The sequence below is a fragment of the Lepidochelys olivacea genome (genome assembly GCF_965140295.1).
Source record: "Lepidochelys olivacea isolate rLepOli2 genome assembly, chromosome: 3".
NCBI classification, from domain to species: domain Eukaryota; kingdom Metazoa; phylum Chordata; order Testudines; family Cheloniidae; genus Lepidochelys; species Lepidochelys olivacea.
The window spans coordinates 199,716,363-199,735,623 of NC_140413.1; the positions used below are offsets into that span (position 1 = coordinate 199,716,363).

General features: G+C 38.9%; 1 protein-coding gene across 4 annotated transcripts in view; it reads left to right on the top strand.

The window, feature by feature from the left end:
- ESF1 (ESF1 nucleolar pre-rRNA processing protein homolog) overlaps window positions 1-18,889 on the top strand; it is a 70,071-nt gene extending 51,182 nt beyond the window's left edge. For all 4 annotated transcript variants that reach the window (XM_084623547.1, XM_084623546.1, XM_084623549.1 and 1 more), the window contains 3 exons: window positions 15,816-15,889; window positions 17,588-17,734; window positions 18,576-18,889. In XM_084623547.1, the coding sequence (XP_084479673.1) occupies window positions 15,816-15,889; window positions 17,588-17,734; window positions 18,576-18,869 (515 nt within the window). In that variant the 3' untranslated portion in view covers window positions 18,870-18,889. The remainder of the gene's footprint in view (window positions 1-15,815; window positions 15,890-17,587; window positions 17,735-18,575) is intronic.
- The last annotated feature ends 372 nt before the right edge of the window (window positions 18,890-19,261 follow it).

Sequence of the window (19,261 nt, forward strand, 5' to 3'; positions counted from 1 at the left end):
GTGCATACCTCTGTAGGCAGTGGCTTCAATGGGCTAATAATTGGAGGAATTACATTAACATTCCAATCCTCTTGAAGGAGTTACATACAATTCCCTAATGACACATACACATTTGCATTTTTAATACAGTGGATTGATCCCAAGGATATTCACCCTAATTCAAGAAGATTTAACCTAATTCAATAAAGTTTATCTTAATTCCATAAGGTTTGTCCAGGATTTTACAGGATATTGTCAGTCTGTCACACTAATCATCTAGACCCGTAAAAAAAAAAAAACCAACCCATTGGTTATGGGAACGGAACCAGGCTACCATTCCGGTAAAAATGGCTGCTCAGCAGAGAACACTGCCGACCCCAGGTGGAAAGAGCAGCAAATGACAGAGACACATGGAAGAGTTTCTGCACCAGTATAGGTGAAGGAAGGCTGTAAATGTTTCACCTGTCTTAATTTCTCAATTCTGGTTCTTTGAAGGTAATTCTTACAGAATTTTCCCACCTTAAATAGCTCTAAGGTGAATAAGGCTATGTCTTATAACCAAAAGCATAGGCAATGTAAAAAGAAGACTAATGCTCAGTATTGTAAAAATGCAACTTTTATATTAAAAGGATGGAGAACATTCTTTCATATAACAAAGATGAGTAAATCAACAAAGCCTGAAAGAATGTGACCTCATAAACAAAAACTGTCAATATTTGACTAACTCGGACATGAGATACCAAGAAGAAACTACTGAGGCAGGAGATTTTGGGCCACCCTGATCTCAGAAATGGGCATTCTGAATCTAAATAGGGACTCTACAAGGGCAAAAGCTAAGCAGGGATGGGCTGTGAAAGTGTGAGGTGGTAATGTGCAGTTTCTGGGGCAGCAGCTTTCTGTACCATGCTTGCTGCACAAAAGAAGCCTACATCCTTTCGATGGCTGTCCTGGTCAACTCTCCTGTGTGATGGTCGCCATCTCTTAGGGTAGGTCTTGGCAGAGAGCCTTACAGGAGCGAACCTTGTTCAATAGTTTGACTTCTAATGGAGTCATGGGTTCCTCACAACATTCAAGGCAGCCTTTGAAGCTGAATAAACCCTTCTTGCAAATAACTGCCAACAATGTTCAGGTATCTGTTTTCCCTTAATCAGCAAACTTATAGGAAGTGGAATGTGTAGCCAACAGCGTCCTTGGCAAAATGTATTTTTCTCTACTGCTTGAGATTGGAGTGTGACTGGATTTCTATATCTCTGTCATCTCATTATAAATGGTATGCAAGGTCACATTCATGGGAGCAGTCCTTAAGCCAGGTACCAATTAATCTTGGTCCTTGAGAATTCTTTGGTGGGGCCAAACCAAACCCGGATGGCCTACCCAGATATTGCAAAAACTGGGTGGAAGTTGGATTCTCCAGAGCAAATTGTTCTGTCTCTTATAGGTAAATCTATATTTGTCCCCAAACACACCCAGCCTTTTCTTTGGAATACAAATGATAATCCTGAGTTCTTCCAGGTTCACCTCCTTGATCTTACATAAGTGACTGTGTGGTGCATTTTGAGGAGGTGGAGTAGTTGATGCTACTGGAAGAGGTGTTGGCACAGACAATCCTCAGATAGTCACTGCAAGCAAAGTTGCATGATAATTGCCCTAAGGTCAGAATTGCTTGTGTTGATATAGATTGCCTTCTGGATGCAGATGCCAGCCTGGTATAAACTGAGCTCCTAAGGTGCTGAGAATCCCAAACTGCTTCTTACTATTCTGTCGTCTTATGCTTTGATACTCATCTTCAAGTTATTATCAGCCATTAAATGGAATGACTGGAACAATTCAGATGATATACCCTGATACCATTTTATTGATCTCCAGTTTCTGTGCTGGTATATGGAGTGTTAACTGGAGGCTTTGATGCAGAGCTGCCAGGAGTCAAGGCTTTGGTCAGTGTGCCAAGAGGCTGTTGGCTGTCGTTCAGTGCTCTTGAGGTGATTTCTCATGCTAAGATGACCTAGAGTTTAGTACTGCTCATTTGGTGCCTTACTGTGCTGGGGGCATTTAAAGAAGATTTTGGCTTCTGAAGCATCAAATATTGCCTTGAGGCAACCAGTGAACCAGATCTGCTGGTTCTAGAAAGCTTCAGGGTAATGCTGACACTGCAAGCGCCACCACTCATTCCTGCCACAAAGGTGCTTGGTGTCTTGGGGCTAGATGACCGAAGTGCAAAGAAGGAAACCTGTAATTGTAGCTTACTGGAGAAATAAGAAATAGGGATCTATGAGCTGGAGCAGTGGCACTTACAAATCCTTTTTTACAACACTTGCAACATGATTGCTATGCTTTGGGGCAATTTTTAGATTGCTCAAATAATGTAAGCAAATGCAGGCACATGTGGAATTTTGGCTGAGCTTCTGCAGTGCTAGAGTGTCCATTCCGGGCTACTGTCCATCTTGTCAAGCAGGCAGATGTCTCTGCTCCCCACAAGACCAGATGGGCAGAACTGAGAGACCATTAGGAGAACAAAACGAACAGAGCCAAACCACAGCCTTGTATACCTGTTAATGATGTTATAAAGATAAGTTGTAATCAGGTAGGACTCCAGAAAGTTGGTGACCAAGCAAAGGAAAAATCTGGAGTCCAGTTCTTTGTCTCGTCATTGGCAGAGCAGTAGACGGGCATACAAGAAATAACTTCTTTTGCAGAGTGTATTACTGGAGCATGCCACACAGGAAGCAGAACAAGAGTCTGTGAGTGGTTTAGCTGGCATTTGGCAACAGGGAGGGGGACACAAGATCCAAGACAATTCCTTGAAGGATTGTATCTTGAAAGAATAGTGATGACTTTGTGAATATCGCCAGCCATTTATGTTAGTATTTCATTGCATACAGACTCAGATTCCTTTGAGAACTTAGCACCTACCAGCCGATGCACATGTGTTCATCTCTTGGGCATTCAGAAGTTAGCATTGTGGGATTTTTACTAATTTAAAAAATACATTGGATTACTTTTGTGTTTTAATGCACTTGCTTATACACAAGGTAAATTGTTCTGCAGCGTAGAATGACTGAGGTGGACTTCGGCTCATGTTTTAAGAGAGCAGCACTGCGGTATACTTTAGCCCCATGCCATTCCTCCCCCTAATTTCTCTGTAAATGCTCTGCATATGGAGTGTTTCTTGGGCTATTGGAACAATGCCATTTCTTCCATCCTTTTTCTACTAGCAAGAGGATGTAGGTTTTCACACTGTTAGCATTTCCTGTTTCATTAATGTATGTTGAAGCTTCCAAGCAATGTATGGAAAAGTGTCCTGCAATATGTAGTGAGGTACTCCATCTTGAAATGGTGAAAGAGGGTCATTATTATTCAGTAGCTTTTTCACATTTTCCCCATAGCATGGAATACAAACTTGCTGTTCAGAGATGCTCTTGGGGTTGTTGAGCAGACACTGAGTGTGTAGGTAAAACTCTTGACTGCAGGATTACCGGACATCAACTGGAAAAGAGAAACTGAGAATATAGCTAGCTTTGGAATAGTTTTAGAGAGAGAGAACACTATCCACATGCTGGCTGGCTGCAAGCAAGGTGACACTGGATGTATCTCTAAAGCTCGTCAATGGCAGACTGAGCAAATTGAAGGGAAGTTTTGTCAGATGGAAACTGAGGGTCTGATTACTATTTCCATATTCCATTTAAGGAAAGTGGGGATGCTGCTGTAAAAGGGAACCAGGAAGTTGGCCAAAAGAAACCTAGGCAAGTGTATATTTGGGAGGGGGTGTCTTACACCAAATAAACTCTGTTTACAAAGAGAACTTCTTTTGCCCCGGGGCAGTGATTCCTAAAGTGTAGCGTGTGCCCTCTCAAGAAGGGCAGGGAACAAAGGGCTACGTAGTGGACCCCTGTTCTCCAGAGTCTCGGCTTTGGTTTATTTAAAAAAAAAAAAAAAAAAGCTAGATCTCCTAGATGTTATAGTGCCGGGGGAAAAAAACTTGAATATTTGATCCGAGTGTAACCAGTGTGGTGGTGTCTTAATGAGTTTGCAGTGAGCTTGAAAAAAATATCTACCTCAGTGAATTCAATGGGTGCTAACTCCAGTGCTAATGATGATACGTATAATGTTGATATTTAAATATGTCACTGCCCATCAATGCATTTAAGAAAGGAAAGATAGTATGTATGAGGAATACACCTATGTTTCCAAAAGTTCCGAGTCGGGGAGGGAGTAAAGAGAGTGTAGAAGATGCATAGAATTGTAGAACTGGAAGAGAAGTTTGAGAGGTCTTCTAGGTCAGTCTTCTGCACTCATGACAGGACTAGGTATTATCTAGACCAGCTCTGACAGGTGTTTGTCTAACCTGCTCTTAAAAATCTCCAATGATGGAGATTCCACAACCTCCCTATGCAATTTATTCCAGTGCCTAACCATCCTGACAGGAAGCTTTTCCTAATGTCCAACCTAAACTGCTGTTTCTGTAATTTTTAAGCCCTTTGCTTCTTGTACGATCCTCACAGGTTAGAGAACAATTTTTCTCCCTCCTCCTTGTAATAACCTTTTATGTACTTGCAAACTGTTATGATGTCCCTGTCCTGCCCCCCCCCCCCCAAAATCTTCTCCAGACTAAACAAAGCCAGTTTTCTCAATTTTCCCTCATGGGTCATGTTTTCTAGACTTTTAATCATTTTTGTTGCTCTTCTCTGGACTTTCTTCAATTTATCTACATTTGTCACACAACACACAGTCAACCTGTGGAACTCTTTGCCAGAGGATGTTGTGAAAGCAAAGACTATAACAGGGTTCAGAAAGAACTAGATAAATTCATGGAGAATAGGCAAGCTGGGCAGGGATGGTGTCCCTAGCCTCTGTTTGCCAGAAGCAGGGAATGGGTGACAGGGGATGGATCACTTGATGATTACCTGTTCTGTTCATTCCCTTGGATGCACCTAGCATTGACCACTGTGAGAAGACAGGATACTGTGCTAGATGGACCTTTGGTCTGACCCAGAATGGCCGTTCTTATGATACCCAGAACTGGACATAATACTCCAGTTGAGACCTAATCAGCTTACAACACTCCTGCTAATACAGACCAGTATGATGTTTGCCTTTTTGCAACAGTGTTACACTGTTCACTCATATTTAGCTTGTGATCCACTATGACCCCAGATCCCTTTCCGCAGTACTTCTTCATAGACAGTCGTTTCCATTTTGTGTGTGCAATTGATTGTTCCTTCGTAAGTGGAGTACTTTGTGTTTGTCCTTATAGAATTTCATCCTGTTTATTTCATACAATTTCTCCAGTTTATCCAGACCATTTTGAATTTGAATCCTATCCTCTAAAGCACTTGCAACCTCTCATCTTGGTATAATCTGCAAACTGTATAAGTGAGCTCTCCATGCCATTATCTAATCATTGATGAAGATATTGAATAGAACCGGAGCCAGATCTATTTCCTGCAGGATCCCACTAGATATGCCCTTTCAGCTTGACTGTGAACCACTGATAACTACTCTCTGGGAATGGTTTTCTAACCTATTATGTACTCACCTTATAGTAAGTCCATCTAGGTAGTATTTCCCTAGTTTGTTTATGAGAAGGTCATGCAAGTCAGTGTCAAAAGCCTTGCTAAAGTCAAGATATACCATATTTACTGTTCCCCTCCCTATCCCCCCCTATCCACAAGGCTTGTTACCCTTTCGAAGAAAAGTATTAGATTGGTTTGACAAGATTTGTTCTTGACAAATCCATGCTATTACTTTATCACTTACTTTATGACTTTATTATCTTCTAGGTTTCTACAGATTGCTTAATTATTTGCTCCTTTATCTTTCTGGGTACTGAAGTTAAGATGTGTGGTCTGTAATTCCATGGGTTATCCTTAGTCCCCTTTTCATAGATTGGCACTGTATTTGCCCTTTTCCAGACCTCTGGAGTCTCACCTATATTCCATGCCTTTTCTAAGATCATTGCTGATGCCTCAGATATTTCCTTAGTCAGCTCCTTGAGTATTCTAGGATGCATTTTGGTGACTTGAAAACATCTAACTAGTTAAAAATTACTTAGACTTGTTCTTTCCCTATTTTAGCCTCTGATCCTATCACATTTTCACTGACATTCATTGTTAGATGTCCAATTGCTACTAAACTTTTTGGTGAAAACTGGAACAAAAAAGTACATTCCAGAAACTTGTTGGATAATCTTTGCCTGCTGCATGGGCTGTGTGTACATGCACACTTATACCAGATTAATTCAACTGATTTAATTAATCATGTTAGTTAAATTGATATAAATACACTACTCAAACCAAAGCAAGGTATTTCTTAGACCTGCTCCTAATCAACTGAAGCTAAATTAGGGTAGATGGATTTAAATAATTTATTTTAATCTCATTTTGCAGTTGAACTTTTTAGTTATTTTCCTAAACAAAGGTTGATTCTCACAATTTGTAACCATTAAACCATGTTGTTTTGCAACTAAATATAACATTTACTCTAAACTTAGTACTTCTCTTTGCTAGCCAAGAGTATATGTTCTCTCTATGCATAATGTATTTCAGCAGTTATGTAGCATAATATACATTTTTTTCAGAATCTTATTTTTTGTTCTGTTAGAAAATGGTGAATGTTGCTTTTATTATATACTAGATTAATTATTTACTTGTGTGCAAACTGTATTTGCATGGAAGTTGGAATTCATCTAAAAATGAATAACAACAGTATTTTAAATGATTACTGATAGTTATATAAAACTACCTTAAAGTGCTGGATACATCTGAAAAAAATATCAAAACATCTTTTTGTATTCAAAAATTATTAAACAAAGGAAGTATTGAACTTACTGTTTCTGTTCACCATGTTCTTTAAGATTTTAAAACTAGTTGATCTCATCCTCTCAGACCTAGGTTTTATTCATAGATTGGAAGAGGAAAACAAGCATTCCTGCTTTTTCAACTCCCATTTGATTTTTTGATTTTGAATGAACTAGTCATTAAGCTGAACTAATTAAAAAAAATAAAGTGAAATGATGAAAATATTCTGTCTGCATCTGCAGAAGAAGCTACTGCTGTCAAAAACTAGTGTAGCCCTTCAACAAACCCTGGTTCTAGGTGCTTAGCTCGTGACTTCCACCAGTTGAGTGATTTGATTTTTCTCTAATGCTTAAGTCTTAATATAGGTTGTCATAATTTCAAATTTAATTTTAAATAGATTTCTCTTCTAAAAATGTTTTTAATTTAAACTATCTCATTTAAATAAAAAAATTTTTAAAATAATTGATTTTTATTCTGAGCTAAAACAAACAAACAAAAGCAAAAACCTGGTTTAAACTAAAACAAATGTTTATATAGGCTTTTGTACCCATGTGACTAACTCTATTTAAAATCATGTGTTTAAAACTAGTATAACTGTGCATGTAGACAATCCTTTAAAATGCATGTTAGACGTTTTCCTTTTCTTCCTTTGGAAGTTGTTAAATGGCAGTTCAGTATTGTCCAAAAGAATAATTGGTCATCTTTGGTTAATATTAATAGACCCCAAAAAAATTCAGAAGAATGTTGGTATTACCTGATTGAGTTTAATTTATCAAAGTAAAATAAAGAGCTAGCTTCAGTGTATGTATTTCCTAGGGATTTCATATGAAAATTAATATTTTGTGTACATAATGAGGAGTGATTTGTTGGTTCGTGTTCTTGGAAAGATAAAGGCTGAGTAGGCTTTTTAACTTGATAGTGAGCTCTTGCTTCAGAGATCATTGTGAAGCTTCAGAATAGGAAAGACGAACATTAAAGTTTCTTTTCATAAATTAATTCTTTGCAGTCTCTTTGAAAAGGGAATAAATGTCTTAATTGTGGTAAAATTTAAAAAATATGTTTGGCTAATTCTGATTCTAGTTAATATCTAAGGCAACTCTCAATTTAGTAATTCCACTTTCAGATTGTTACGGGTTTTTGAGGCTTCAGAGCAACTTGCAATAAAGGTCTTTTCAGTAATAGATGGTATGATTGACAAGATAAGTTATATGGCACTCAAGTAAAGTAGGAACTTTCAAATTCAAACTAGTGACTGGAAGACCCCATTTCACAATATTAAACTTGTCTGGAGAAAGTTGGACATCTTGACATATGGGTATGGGACAGTTGGGCCTTTTTGGCACCAAAAGAGGAGTGGGAGGAGGCTTAGTGTTTCTGATCTCTAAGAAGCATTTTTAACTTTTGGTACTGAGATTAGCGCATCTCCTTTTTTCCTTTTTTGGTCAGGGGGAGGAGCAGAGTCAACTTCAAGTTTCTGGGGAAAGAGCTCCTGAACTTCCTATTTCCCACTTCTGCAACTCTTTATGGCAACTAACTGCCCTACTGCATCCTACTCGAGTATCGTGCAACAATGACAAATAAACATGAACATGATGTTTCTATTGAAATAGTTCATGAAAGTTGAATTGTTGTCATGGGGCTTCAATGTTAACATACCATTGAGACCAACGGGACCAGTTCATACTTCTCTCATACATGTTGTTTTAAGGTGTCTGCAGAATCAGGAAGACATTATTGCATCCGTTGAGTTCCCAGTATTACCACCATGTTGTCTCACATGGCCGTCTCATCAAAACAGTTGTAAAAATGTCTGTGCTCAGGCTCCACTAGCCCTGTTTCCATTACTACCACGGGTGGAGATGTGCTGGTGGTAGTGCAATAGTGGGAGATTCCCGCCAAAATGCTGAAGTAAACATAAGTGTAATATCTAAATCGTTAATATTCAAAATGAAAGCGTAGACTGTGAAGCTCAATTATGGTGCACTTTTAAAATCTATTATGCAGCCACATACACCTGGCTCTGTTCATTGGAAACATCACTTTAGCGCTCTGATATTAAATCTTTGCTGAGAAATAGGGTGAGGCTGCTATTTGTGTGGACACTAATTTTGGGGATGCAATTTAGCAATGTTTTGTTGTATTTGAGGCTGGCCATGTCTTAAAGTACTACACAGCGGCATGGGTGCAGGGCTACAGCTTCGCCACTATAGCACTTCGGTGCAGATGCTCGCTACAGGGGGAGGTTTTCCCCTCCCTATAGTTAATCTAACTCCCTGAGACACGGTAGCTAGGTTAATGGGAGACCTAGCACTGTCTACAGTGGGGGTTAGGTCAGCATATCTACATCTCTTGGGTGTGTATTTCCCCCTGAAAGATGCAGCTGTACCAACTGAAATTGTTAACTCTGTAAGCGTTCTGGCTCTATGAAGCTATTCATATTGCTACAGATTTTTCACACTCCTGAAAGATGTAGCTATGCTGATGCTAGTTTTCCGTGTAGACCAACCCTTAGTCTATACTACAAAGTTTTGCCAGCATAGCTACATTGGCTAGGGGAGTGAAAAAATCACACCCCCAGCCAGCATAATTATTTTGGCAAAACCTCTGGGTAGACACAACTATGCCGACAGAAGAGTGCTTCTGTTGGTTTAGCGAATGTCATATGGGGTGGTGGTGTAACTATGCCAAGAGGAGCCCTCCTGTCAGCTTACACTATGCCTTCACTAGAGGGATCTGATGATGTAGCTATACCGGCAATGACTCTGTCATGTAGACAAGGCTGAAGTTGGTTCTAAGGGCTCCAAAAATTGGAGAAGCCCAACATGTAGGAGATATTTTGAGGGTCTTTTGAAAATCCTATTTTGCAACATTGAATATTGTACCTGAATTCATAGTCAAATCTTAATAAAAGTTTACAATCTGACTTTTTTTTTTTAAAATTATGCTCACCAAATTTTAAATGCTTCATTTAGAATTAGGTGTATCCTGCAATTTACATTGGACAGGAAGAGTTAATGCTATGAAACTTAAAGCAAATGGAAAAATCACTCAGTCAAATATGAATTAGTTTATTATACAAGCCCAAAATACTTCTGAAATCTTTATAGATGTTAACATATTTAAGTATCTGACTTTTATTCTTTCAGTAGTAAATTTTTTTTTGCAGAAGGAGATGAAACCGTGATTGCATGTCAGTTGAAATATATGGAAAGGGAATTAACACGAATATGGTAGAATAGCCTATAATATTGCATGAGGGATTTGTATGAAATGGAAAGGGGGGTGGGACTAGAATTCTAATGTTATACTAATAGTATTCTGCTTTTTGTCATACCTGAACAAGTTATTTCAGGAGACAAAGAAGTTGATGGTTGTTCTCTTTGATTTCAGGAAACCATGTAAGTATGAGAGAAATGTGAAACACTGTGGTTGTCTTGTTCTTATTCCAAAATTTTCCATTGCAGGCTCAATTAATATAGCCAGGTGACTGTAAATAATGGCTGGGTATGGCAATTAAAAATATTATTATGATTTTTTTATAGAAGATTTCTTAGAATGGGTGCCCAAAGGTAAAAAAAATCAGATTTGGTATTCTAATTCTTTTCCCAGAATTTAGTTAATTGCAAACTGTTAACTGTGAAGTTAATAGGTTTTTAAGGCCAGAACAGATCATTATAATCATAAAATGAACAGGGAGAGAGTAAAAGTTTTGATTAGCAGCTGAGGATCCCGTGCATGGAGATAAAGGGCTTGGTTAATTATCCTTTTGGTCTGTCTGTGTTTGTTTGTGTCTCTGCTGGGGCTATGTGGCTGGGCTTTCAAGCCTCTAAACAAAAGGGTGAGAAGTCTGTCTCTGTGAGGGCTGGGAGATTGGGGCTCTTTGGCCATAGTTCAGGACCAGTGTTCTAGTCTTAATCCTCTCTGTGAGCGAGGGGATGAGCTGACCTGCAAGGCTAAATGTATAAACCAGTTGTAAAGTGAATTCCTGAGGTGAGCAGGAGGTTACCAGGAGTTCGAAAGAGTTTGCAATAGAGAGTAGGCACTTTTTCTCATGGGTTTGTGGTCTTGAAGGGCGTCTGTTGATTCTGTTGTATCAGAGAGACAGTTCTTGGATAACCCGCTATCACCACTGCAGGTCCAATCAGATAAGTTTTGTTTCAAACGAACAGGAGAGATTGGAAAACAGAGAAAAGGGACTGGCAGTTTGTGACCAAGCAAGGAAGGAGAAGCAAGAGAGGATGGGATGGTCTTTGACCACCAGAGGAAAGAGAACCAGGAGAAATTCAACATAGGGAGAGATTCGAGTCATATTCCAGTTCTCCTGCAGCAGCTACAGAGAATCTCTTGGAAGACTGAAATTCCAAAACTGGAGAAAAACACAAGGACCTCTGCAGGGCACATGAGAAGATGGATGTCAGCCATACCCAAAATGTTCAGTGACCTGAAAAGGAGCTCTTTGTAAGTTCAAGAGCTTGTCTCTCTCACCAGCAGTAAAAGATATTACCTCACCACCTAGTCTCTCTAATATCCTGGGACCAATATGGCTACAACATCACTGCGTACTGCTTCAGAAGATTCTTTGCAGATCATCCGAGACTTCAAAGATCTTACAAGGGAGCTGAAGGATAGGAAAGCATTGGTGGTGATCAGAAATCTGTCTTGCCCAGCAACTGAGAGAAGATAGCCAGTAGAAAATGTGAGCAGCAAACTGTTGGCTAGGTATACAGTCTAAAGTTGATGGTTTGGGTTTTGTGAAATATTGGGTCATCTTCTATAGGGAGAAAAGGACATATGGGTTGGACTACCACTGTTTCAGTAGAAAGGGTTCCAGTTTTCTGGGTGACAGAGGAGAAAAGCCTGGGAAATAATCAGGAGGAATTAGAAATGTTCATTTATGAAAAGAAAATTTGGTATAATTAGTATTACTGAAACCTGGTGGGCTGAGTCACATGACTGGGATTTTAATATTACTCCATTTTAGGAAAAAGAGAGTGGGCAGCTGAGGAACAGGGTTGTCATTCTACGTCAAAGAAACTATTGTCTGCGTTAGATTTCTTGACAATTCAGAAGTATAGGACCTGGAATAGTTATGGATCAGCATTCTACCTGATAAATTCCAACGTGGGGTACTGGTTGGGAATCTGTTACAAAGACCACCAAATTAGACAAGGGAATAGGAGGAGCAGCTCCTTAAACATCTTTATACAATGTGTACAACAAAAATTGTGTTTTCATGGAGTTCAAACTTGCAGACATTTGGAAGGGTTTCATGGAGCCATTAATAGAAACTCCAGGAATGTTTTACAAGTTATAACGGGGTTCTCAAACTTCATTACACTGTGATCCCCTTTTGACAATAAAAATTGCATGACCCCAGGAGGAGGGACTGAAGCCTGAGCCCACCCAAGCCCCACCGCCCCTGGCAAGGGGGGAGACCAAAGCCAAAAGGCTTCCGCCCCAGGCAGAGGGCCTGTAACCTGAGTCTCACCACCCAGGGCTTGGGCTTTGGTCCCAGGCGGTGGGGCTTAGACTTACTGGGGCCCAGGGCTAAAGCCAAAGCCCAAGACAGCCTTGGCAACCCCATTAAAATGGGGTTGTGGCCCACTTTGGGGTCTGACCCACAGTTTGAGAACCCCCTGGACTGTAAGGATTGGCAAAGGAGCACAGCAAATTTCAGAACAATCTGAGTAAGCATTTGGATTTTACAACACTTCAAGAGAATATTAAGAGGCATAATCTACAAGTATGTGGCAAAAATATTTTTGATAGTCAATAGCTCATTTAATATAATAGAAAAAGGAATGATGAGGTACAATGGTTGGAAGCTGAAGCTAGACAAATTCAGTCTAGAAGTATAGCATATGTTACTAATAGTGAGTTTAATTAGCCATTGGAATAATTTACCTTGTGATGTGGTGGACTCTCCATCACTGGAAGTCTTTAAATCATGGTTGGATATCTTTCTAAAAGTTGATCGTATAGCTCAAACAGAAGTTATAAGCTTGGTGCAGAAATTGTTGGTTGAGGTTCTGTGAAGTGTTAAGCAGGAAGTCAGACTAGATGAACATATAATAGTTCCTTCTGGTCTTAAAATCTATTAATCTTGTCTGACTATTCTGCAGGTGGAATTAGTCTTCCATACTGGGTAAATGAACACTATTGTGTCAATAACTTGTAGCTGAACAAAACCACATTTTTTAGGAAAGCAGTCCTGATTTAAAGGCTACATGTGGTGATGATTTTATTGTCAACAGCAAAGAGAAGGTCTGACAATTTTGGAAACAAATAGTCTTAATTTCATGAAGCTACAAGACCAAGGCTGGTTCTGACAGGCTGCACAACCTATAGTTGCGAGGTGGGGGCTGGAAGGGGAGGTGATGCACAGTCCTAATTAGGATCAGTCTTCCATAGGGAGGGAATTAGTTCTGCACTTACTTTCCTTATTCCTTCTCCATACACCATATTAGAAGTTGAGTGTGAGCAAGCTAAGCCTCATGTACCCGGAGAGGTTGGTAAGAATTTGGAGCTCCCCACATCAGTGAACCCGTGTTTGTACGGCACCTAGCACAATCCTGGATCTCTAGGGCATTTAGGTGCTGTAGTAATAGACATAAATAACAATAATAATATGGATCTGCTTTGCTTCTGAGAGGTGTTCCCTCCTGGCACCTCCGATGTTTAGGGGCCCTATCAAATTCAGGATCCATTTTGGTCAATTTCATGGTCCTAGGGTTTTAAAAATCATAAATTTAATGATTTCAGCTATTTAAATCTGAAATGCCATGGTGTTGTAATTGTAGGGTTCCTGACCCAAAAAGGAGTTGGAATGGGGGAGGGGGAGGATGTTTGCGGTACTGCTACCCATACTTCTGCACAGCTGCTGGCGCTGGTGCTGCTTTCAGAGCTGGCCAGCTGGAGAGCAGCGGGGGTGGCCGGGAGCCCAGCTCTGAAGGCAGTGTCACCTCCAGCAGCAGCACAGAGGTAAGGATGGCCTGGTAGGGTGTTGCCACCCTTACTTCTGCGCTGCTGCCTGCAGAGCCCTCAGTCAGCGGACATCGCTCTCTGGCCGTCCAGGTCTGAAGGCAGCAAGGCAGAAGTAAGGGTGGTGTGGTATGGTATTGCCACCTTTACTTCTGCGCTTCTGCTGGTGGGGCGCTGCCTTCAGAGCCGAGTGCCCGACCAACAGCCGCTGCTCTCCAGCTGCTCAGCTCTGAAGGCAGCAGCACAGAAGTAAGGGTTGTTCGCACTCACGCCCCTCCCCCCCCCCCCCCCCCCGCAACTCCCTTTTGGGTCAGGACCCCCAATTTGAGAAACACTGGTCTCCCCCATGAAATCTGTATAGTATAGGGTAAAGCACACCTAACACCAGATTTCATGGTCCATGACTTGTTTTGCGTGGCTGTGAATTTAGTAGGGCCCTACCTATGATTGTTTGTTTTTTCTCAGCCTCCCTGTACCTATCTCTTCCCAGTCTCGCCAGGTCTGCTTGTTCTTGCATCCCTGATGTAGCCAGTTTGGGGAAGGTTTCAAACTTGTTCAATTCTATTTGTATAACATAGAATTGAATAATATGTGGAGAAGGTAGAACAAACACCTACAGAATAGGAGCCCTCTGCTGGGCTTGAACTTCCTCTGCCCTGAATGGTTCCCTGGAGATGCTGAATTAATAGTTTAGGACTTGATGAGCAACTGATGTTGTACATCTTTGTTCTTCTTACTGGCAGCCAGGATTTTGTGGTGGTATTTCTTTTGTTTTGTTTTTTTCCCCAAAAAACTTTGAGAAACCCACCCAAGCTTTGCAAGCTATTTGGAATCAGTTGAGTGAATTTTTTTTTCAAAAGGAAATTACTTAAAATATTTCAGGGGCTCTTCAAGAGATGTTGTGTCCTGTTGCGTAGCATAATTAGCAAATTAACTTTAACTAGACTTTGTTTTGTCTTGTAAATATTTCTAGTCTCTTTTCTGGAAACAGAATGGATCCAAATATGTTCCTTAAGAATACCCCCAAAGGACTGTAATGTATTACTGGAAATGGGTTCATTAAAGGTCAGAGAGCATGATTTAGTCCAGGCAGCTTTCCATCTTCCCTTCTACCTCATAACACTGTAAGTCTTGAATCTTTTTGAGAGATAAATTTGATTGCATAGTATTTGTAAATAGGATTCTCCTTAATAATTGGTTATTGTGGGCTTCTGTTTCCTTCTATTAATATTCTTTATTAGTACAAGGATCAGTGTATGCACAGGACCTCCTTAGTGAGTAAAGAAAACTTCATCAGAGTCTCATCATTTAAGATGAGCTTAAATCAGCCCAACAATATTTTGGTCCCCTTTTGTTCTGCAATAACCTTCCTTTCATGCATAACTTTTACTGCTTCTCTATAAATTTGGGGAATAATTTTGATCTTCTTGGTTGTTGTTGGTTTGTTTTTTTTTTCCACATAGCCTTTATCTTGACTTCTACAAGGCTGTACGCTGGTTCAGCTGCCAATACTGTCAATGGACAGATTAGGAAAATATAAGTTTAAACTATTTTTCTTTTCTTAAGCTATTTCTGTTACATTGTTCCTTTCCATACTGGAAGTTAAGGGGAAGGAATGAACATTTTAGAGAAGGCGCGTGAATTCAGTTACTTGTGTAGCAGCATAAACTCATTTCTCTTTGGATTTATAATGCGTGTACATTTGAACAGTGAGTGGCTTTGTGTAACTGGCTGTGCCCCACTAGTGGTTCTCACAACTGCTCTTTGCAAGAAGGAAGAAAAAATTGTACCATACCCCTCTTTTTTTTTTTCTTTGCCTACCATCACTTCTGCCAGTTTGAGTGCTGATACCCACTCAGTAGACTGAGTGGATATTGTTCCCTCTAAAAATCCTTGCTAGGTCTTAACCATACCTGATTTCTTTTTTCAAACTTTTTCTTTTATTACCTCAAATTGAAATATCAATTTCAGCTGACTGAGACACACTTTCAGATACTGTAGCTATAGGAATTAGTCTCATGTATACTTATGAATTAACTCATGTATTTGTTGTGTGATCAGGTTTAAAGAAAATATCAAAGAAATTCAAGACAGAAGAAAGTACCCCAGAAAAAGAAGAAGAAGAAAAGCACAAGGTAATTTTTGTGTTAAAGTATTAAAGATTACAGACATAGGTCCCAGTTCTTTAAATACTTGTGGAGTTAATCGTATGTGAATAATACCAGTGAATTCAGTAGGACTACTCTGTTGATAGGAATATAATTAATGCCAGTCAGCATGTTTCTGTTTCATAATTTGAAAACGGAACCACTATACAGTAGGAGTATGCCCAAGTGGGCTCAGTGGATAATCCTAATAAGATACATGATGGTATCTCATGGAATCGGGTGGGTCCCAATGCCTATGATGACTTGGCCAGTTTCTTGCACTCCGTAGCACAAGCCCCTGGATTTCCCAGGGGATCATGGCCTTAACACAGTACAAGACCTGTTGATCCATAATTATAAAGCATTACTTCAAAGCTAGATGTTTCCCCCTTGTTTCTTTCTTCATATATTAAAAAAAAACCCAGCCTTTAACTAAAGTTTTTGATAGTGGCTCATGGATTCAGCATATTTATTTATTTAAATGTTTTAAGAGATTGTAATAAGCTTAGGCCTTAACATATTTTGTATTAAATTCAGATTTCATTTTAAACAGGTTTATTTTTATGAGGAAAACTTATAACGTAACTAACAAATTTAAAAATCTGATTTAAATAAAAAACTGATTTTTTTTACTGTTTTTTTCCGTAAACATTTTTTTTACCATTTTCCTCCCAAAAATAAATAAATCATTGATTTGTTTTTTTATCCATCCTGACCCAGATGTCAAGAACTGAGAGAGAGACTGCTAGCGGAAAGGAAATTATCAGTGAGACATTTTTCGATCCCTAAAGGCTTAGTTATTCCACTTTAGCAAAAGTTAATTTTATTTTTTTTAAACTAATGTTATGCTTAAATAGTTGTTTCCCATTTGCAGAAATAGCAAAGTTAGACTATTCAAAGTTATTTAGCAGTGTCCTGAATTCATGCCCTGACTTGGGGTTCTCATTTCTCATTAGTGTGAATGGAGTTTAAAGCATCCACTTTAATCACATAATTTCTTTGCTTTTGTTAGTGTGTGCCCCAAACTTAATTTCTTCTTTTTATTTAAACATTGGTTTTTCACAAATAAAAACTATCTTTTATAAGATAAGAATTACCTTGACACTTTTTTCATTTCTATGTTATAAATGTCAGTGTTGAGATCACATAAGTCTCTGAACTCTTGTAAGTGGAACATTTAACCATATGATCACTGTGAAGATGAAAATGAGTGACAATGATTATATTTAATTAGAGAGCAACCTTTCTGGGTTGTTCTTTGTTTAAAAATAAAAATCAGCTATATGAGAATTTAAAAACAAATACAATGCTTTAAGGTAAGCACAGATGGTTGTGGAATGTAGCCCATGTCACAATCCTACAAAGAGGCTAAACTGAATATAGATATAACAGCCTTGTGGAAATGAGATAAAATCTTTACCTGCTGTGCTGTACTACTGAGTATAAAACTCATTGAATAGTACTGTAGTTTTCCTCCTCATCAGTTCTCCAAAAGTTTTAGAAGACATATTTAATTAATAATATAATAAACATTACTATGTTTTATAATCGCTTGCAATCTGTTTACAAATTACAACTGTTCCCCTGGAGCCTGGAAATCATGAGTGCTCATGTTTCAGAAGGAACATGTGTATTCCATACGTCCCAAAGAGATGTTATATAAATGAGCTCTTTTTATTGTAACAGGCTGAAATGGCACTGCTTATGATGGACGATGAGGAGGATGACAGAAAACATTTTAACTATGAGAAGATTGTAGAACAACAGAACCTGAGCAAGAAGAAAAAGAAACAACTAATGAAAAAGGAGGAGTTGTTAGAAGATGACTTTCAGGTAATACTAATACAGATTCCAAGTATTGAAATGTAATAGAATTTAGTAGTATCTTTACTTTTTCAAGAGGAGTTGATTGGAATTCTGATGTAAGAATTATACCTCAGTAATATGGTTTGACAACATTTTAACAGTGCAGTTGAATATAAACCTCTTTATAGTACTCCTACACAGGAAAAGGCTATCATTACTAATGCTGGGATCAAACAAGGATACAACTTTGATCAGTCCATGTTGCTTTTGAATTTTTGTTACCGACATGTACGTGTGCATAACCCTTTAGGACCTGGGTGCACTTTACATGGCTTAGATTACAAGCAATGTTTCCCTAACAGAGGGAGCAAAGCCAGACTATGTATAGGGATTTAAGGAGACAGAATTCACTCTTCAAGACCACATGCAATCTGTTGGCTGGAATATTGATTATTACCCGTCTCCACTGACTCTTTCCATGCTTGCTTATTTTTAACCCACAAGGAATGTCTTCAGTGGCCCACCTTTTGTGATATACAGGTTTTGCACAGGAGTGTCTCCTGTATGTTGTTGACTCTCCCATACCACCTTGCACATAATGCAAAGGACAGAAAAGTCCCCCACACATAGGTGAAATTCACCCTCCATGAATGCATAGTTTAATTTAACCAGCCTGACCAAATTCTGAGAACTACTGTTTGAAATTTAAATATTAAAATTTAGGTTCCAGTTAAGTAAGATCTGACTTAGGCAATTAGTGTTACCCCTATCTTGTACACGCTGTCCCATTTAAATATGATTACCATATTTTCGGGTATGTTACATTTTGTCCTGTTTCTCTGATATAGGTTCTCTTTTCTATCTTCAGGTGAATGTTGCTGATGCAAGGTTTCAAGCACTGTATACTTCCCACTTGTTTAATTTGGATCCTTCTGATTCAAACTTCAAAAGGACAAAAGCAGTGGAAAAAATTTTGGAGGAGAAAGCTCGCCGAAGAGAACAAAAGCAGCAGAATCTTGCAAAGGAGATACAGGAGAATGAGATTGGAAAGAAGGGAAACATCACTAAGAAAGCTGTAGATCCTGCTTTATCAATGCTAATAAAATCTGTCAAAAATAAAACAGAACAATTTCAAGCCAGAAAGAAACCAAAAATAAAATAAATTTCAGTTGTTTGGCTTTCCTCAGTCCAGTCTGTATTCCTTGAAAAATGGCAAAATTCATAAGAGCTTTCTGGATGTTGAATCCCATAAACTAAGGGTTTCTAAAGAATCAGTGCCAGTGTTGGGGTTTGGGGATGAACTGTAGACAACCGATTACAATACCATCTTTCCCCCTCCCACAAATACCTCCTTGGAATAATATATTTGTAAAATAGTTCACAAACAACAGCATATGTAACAAAATTAATTTACCTAAAGCTGTTTATTTCATAACACCATTTCAGTTAAAACTAATAGAAATGTTAAAGATGGCTACAAAGAACTTCCTTAGTTGTAGTAGTGGACACATTTATAAATGAGTGTGTGTGACTTCAGGTCCTGATATGATTTTT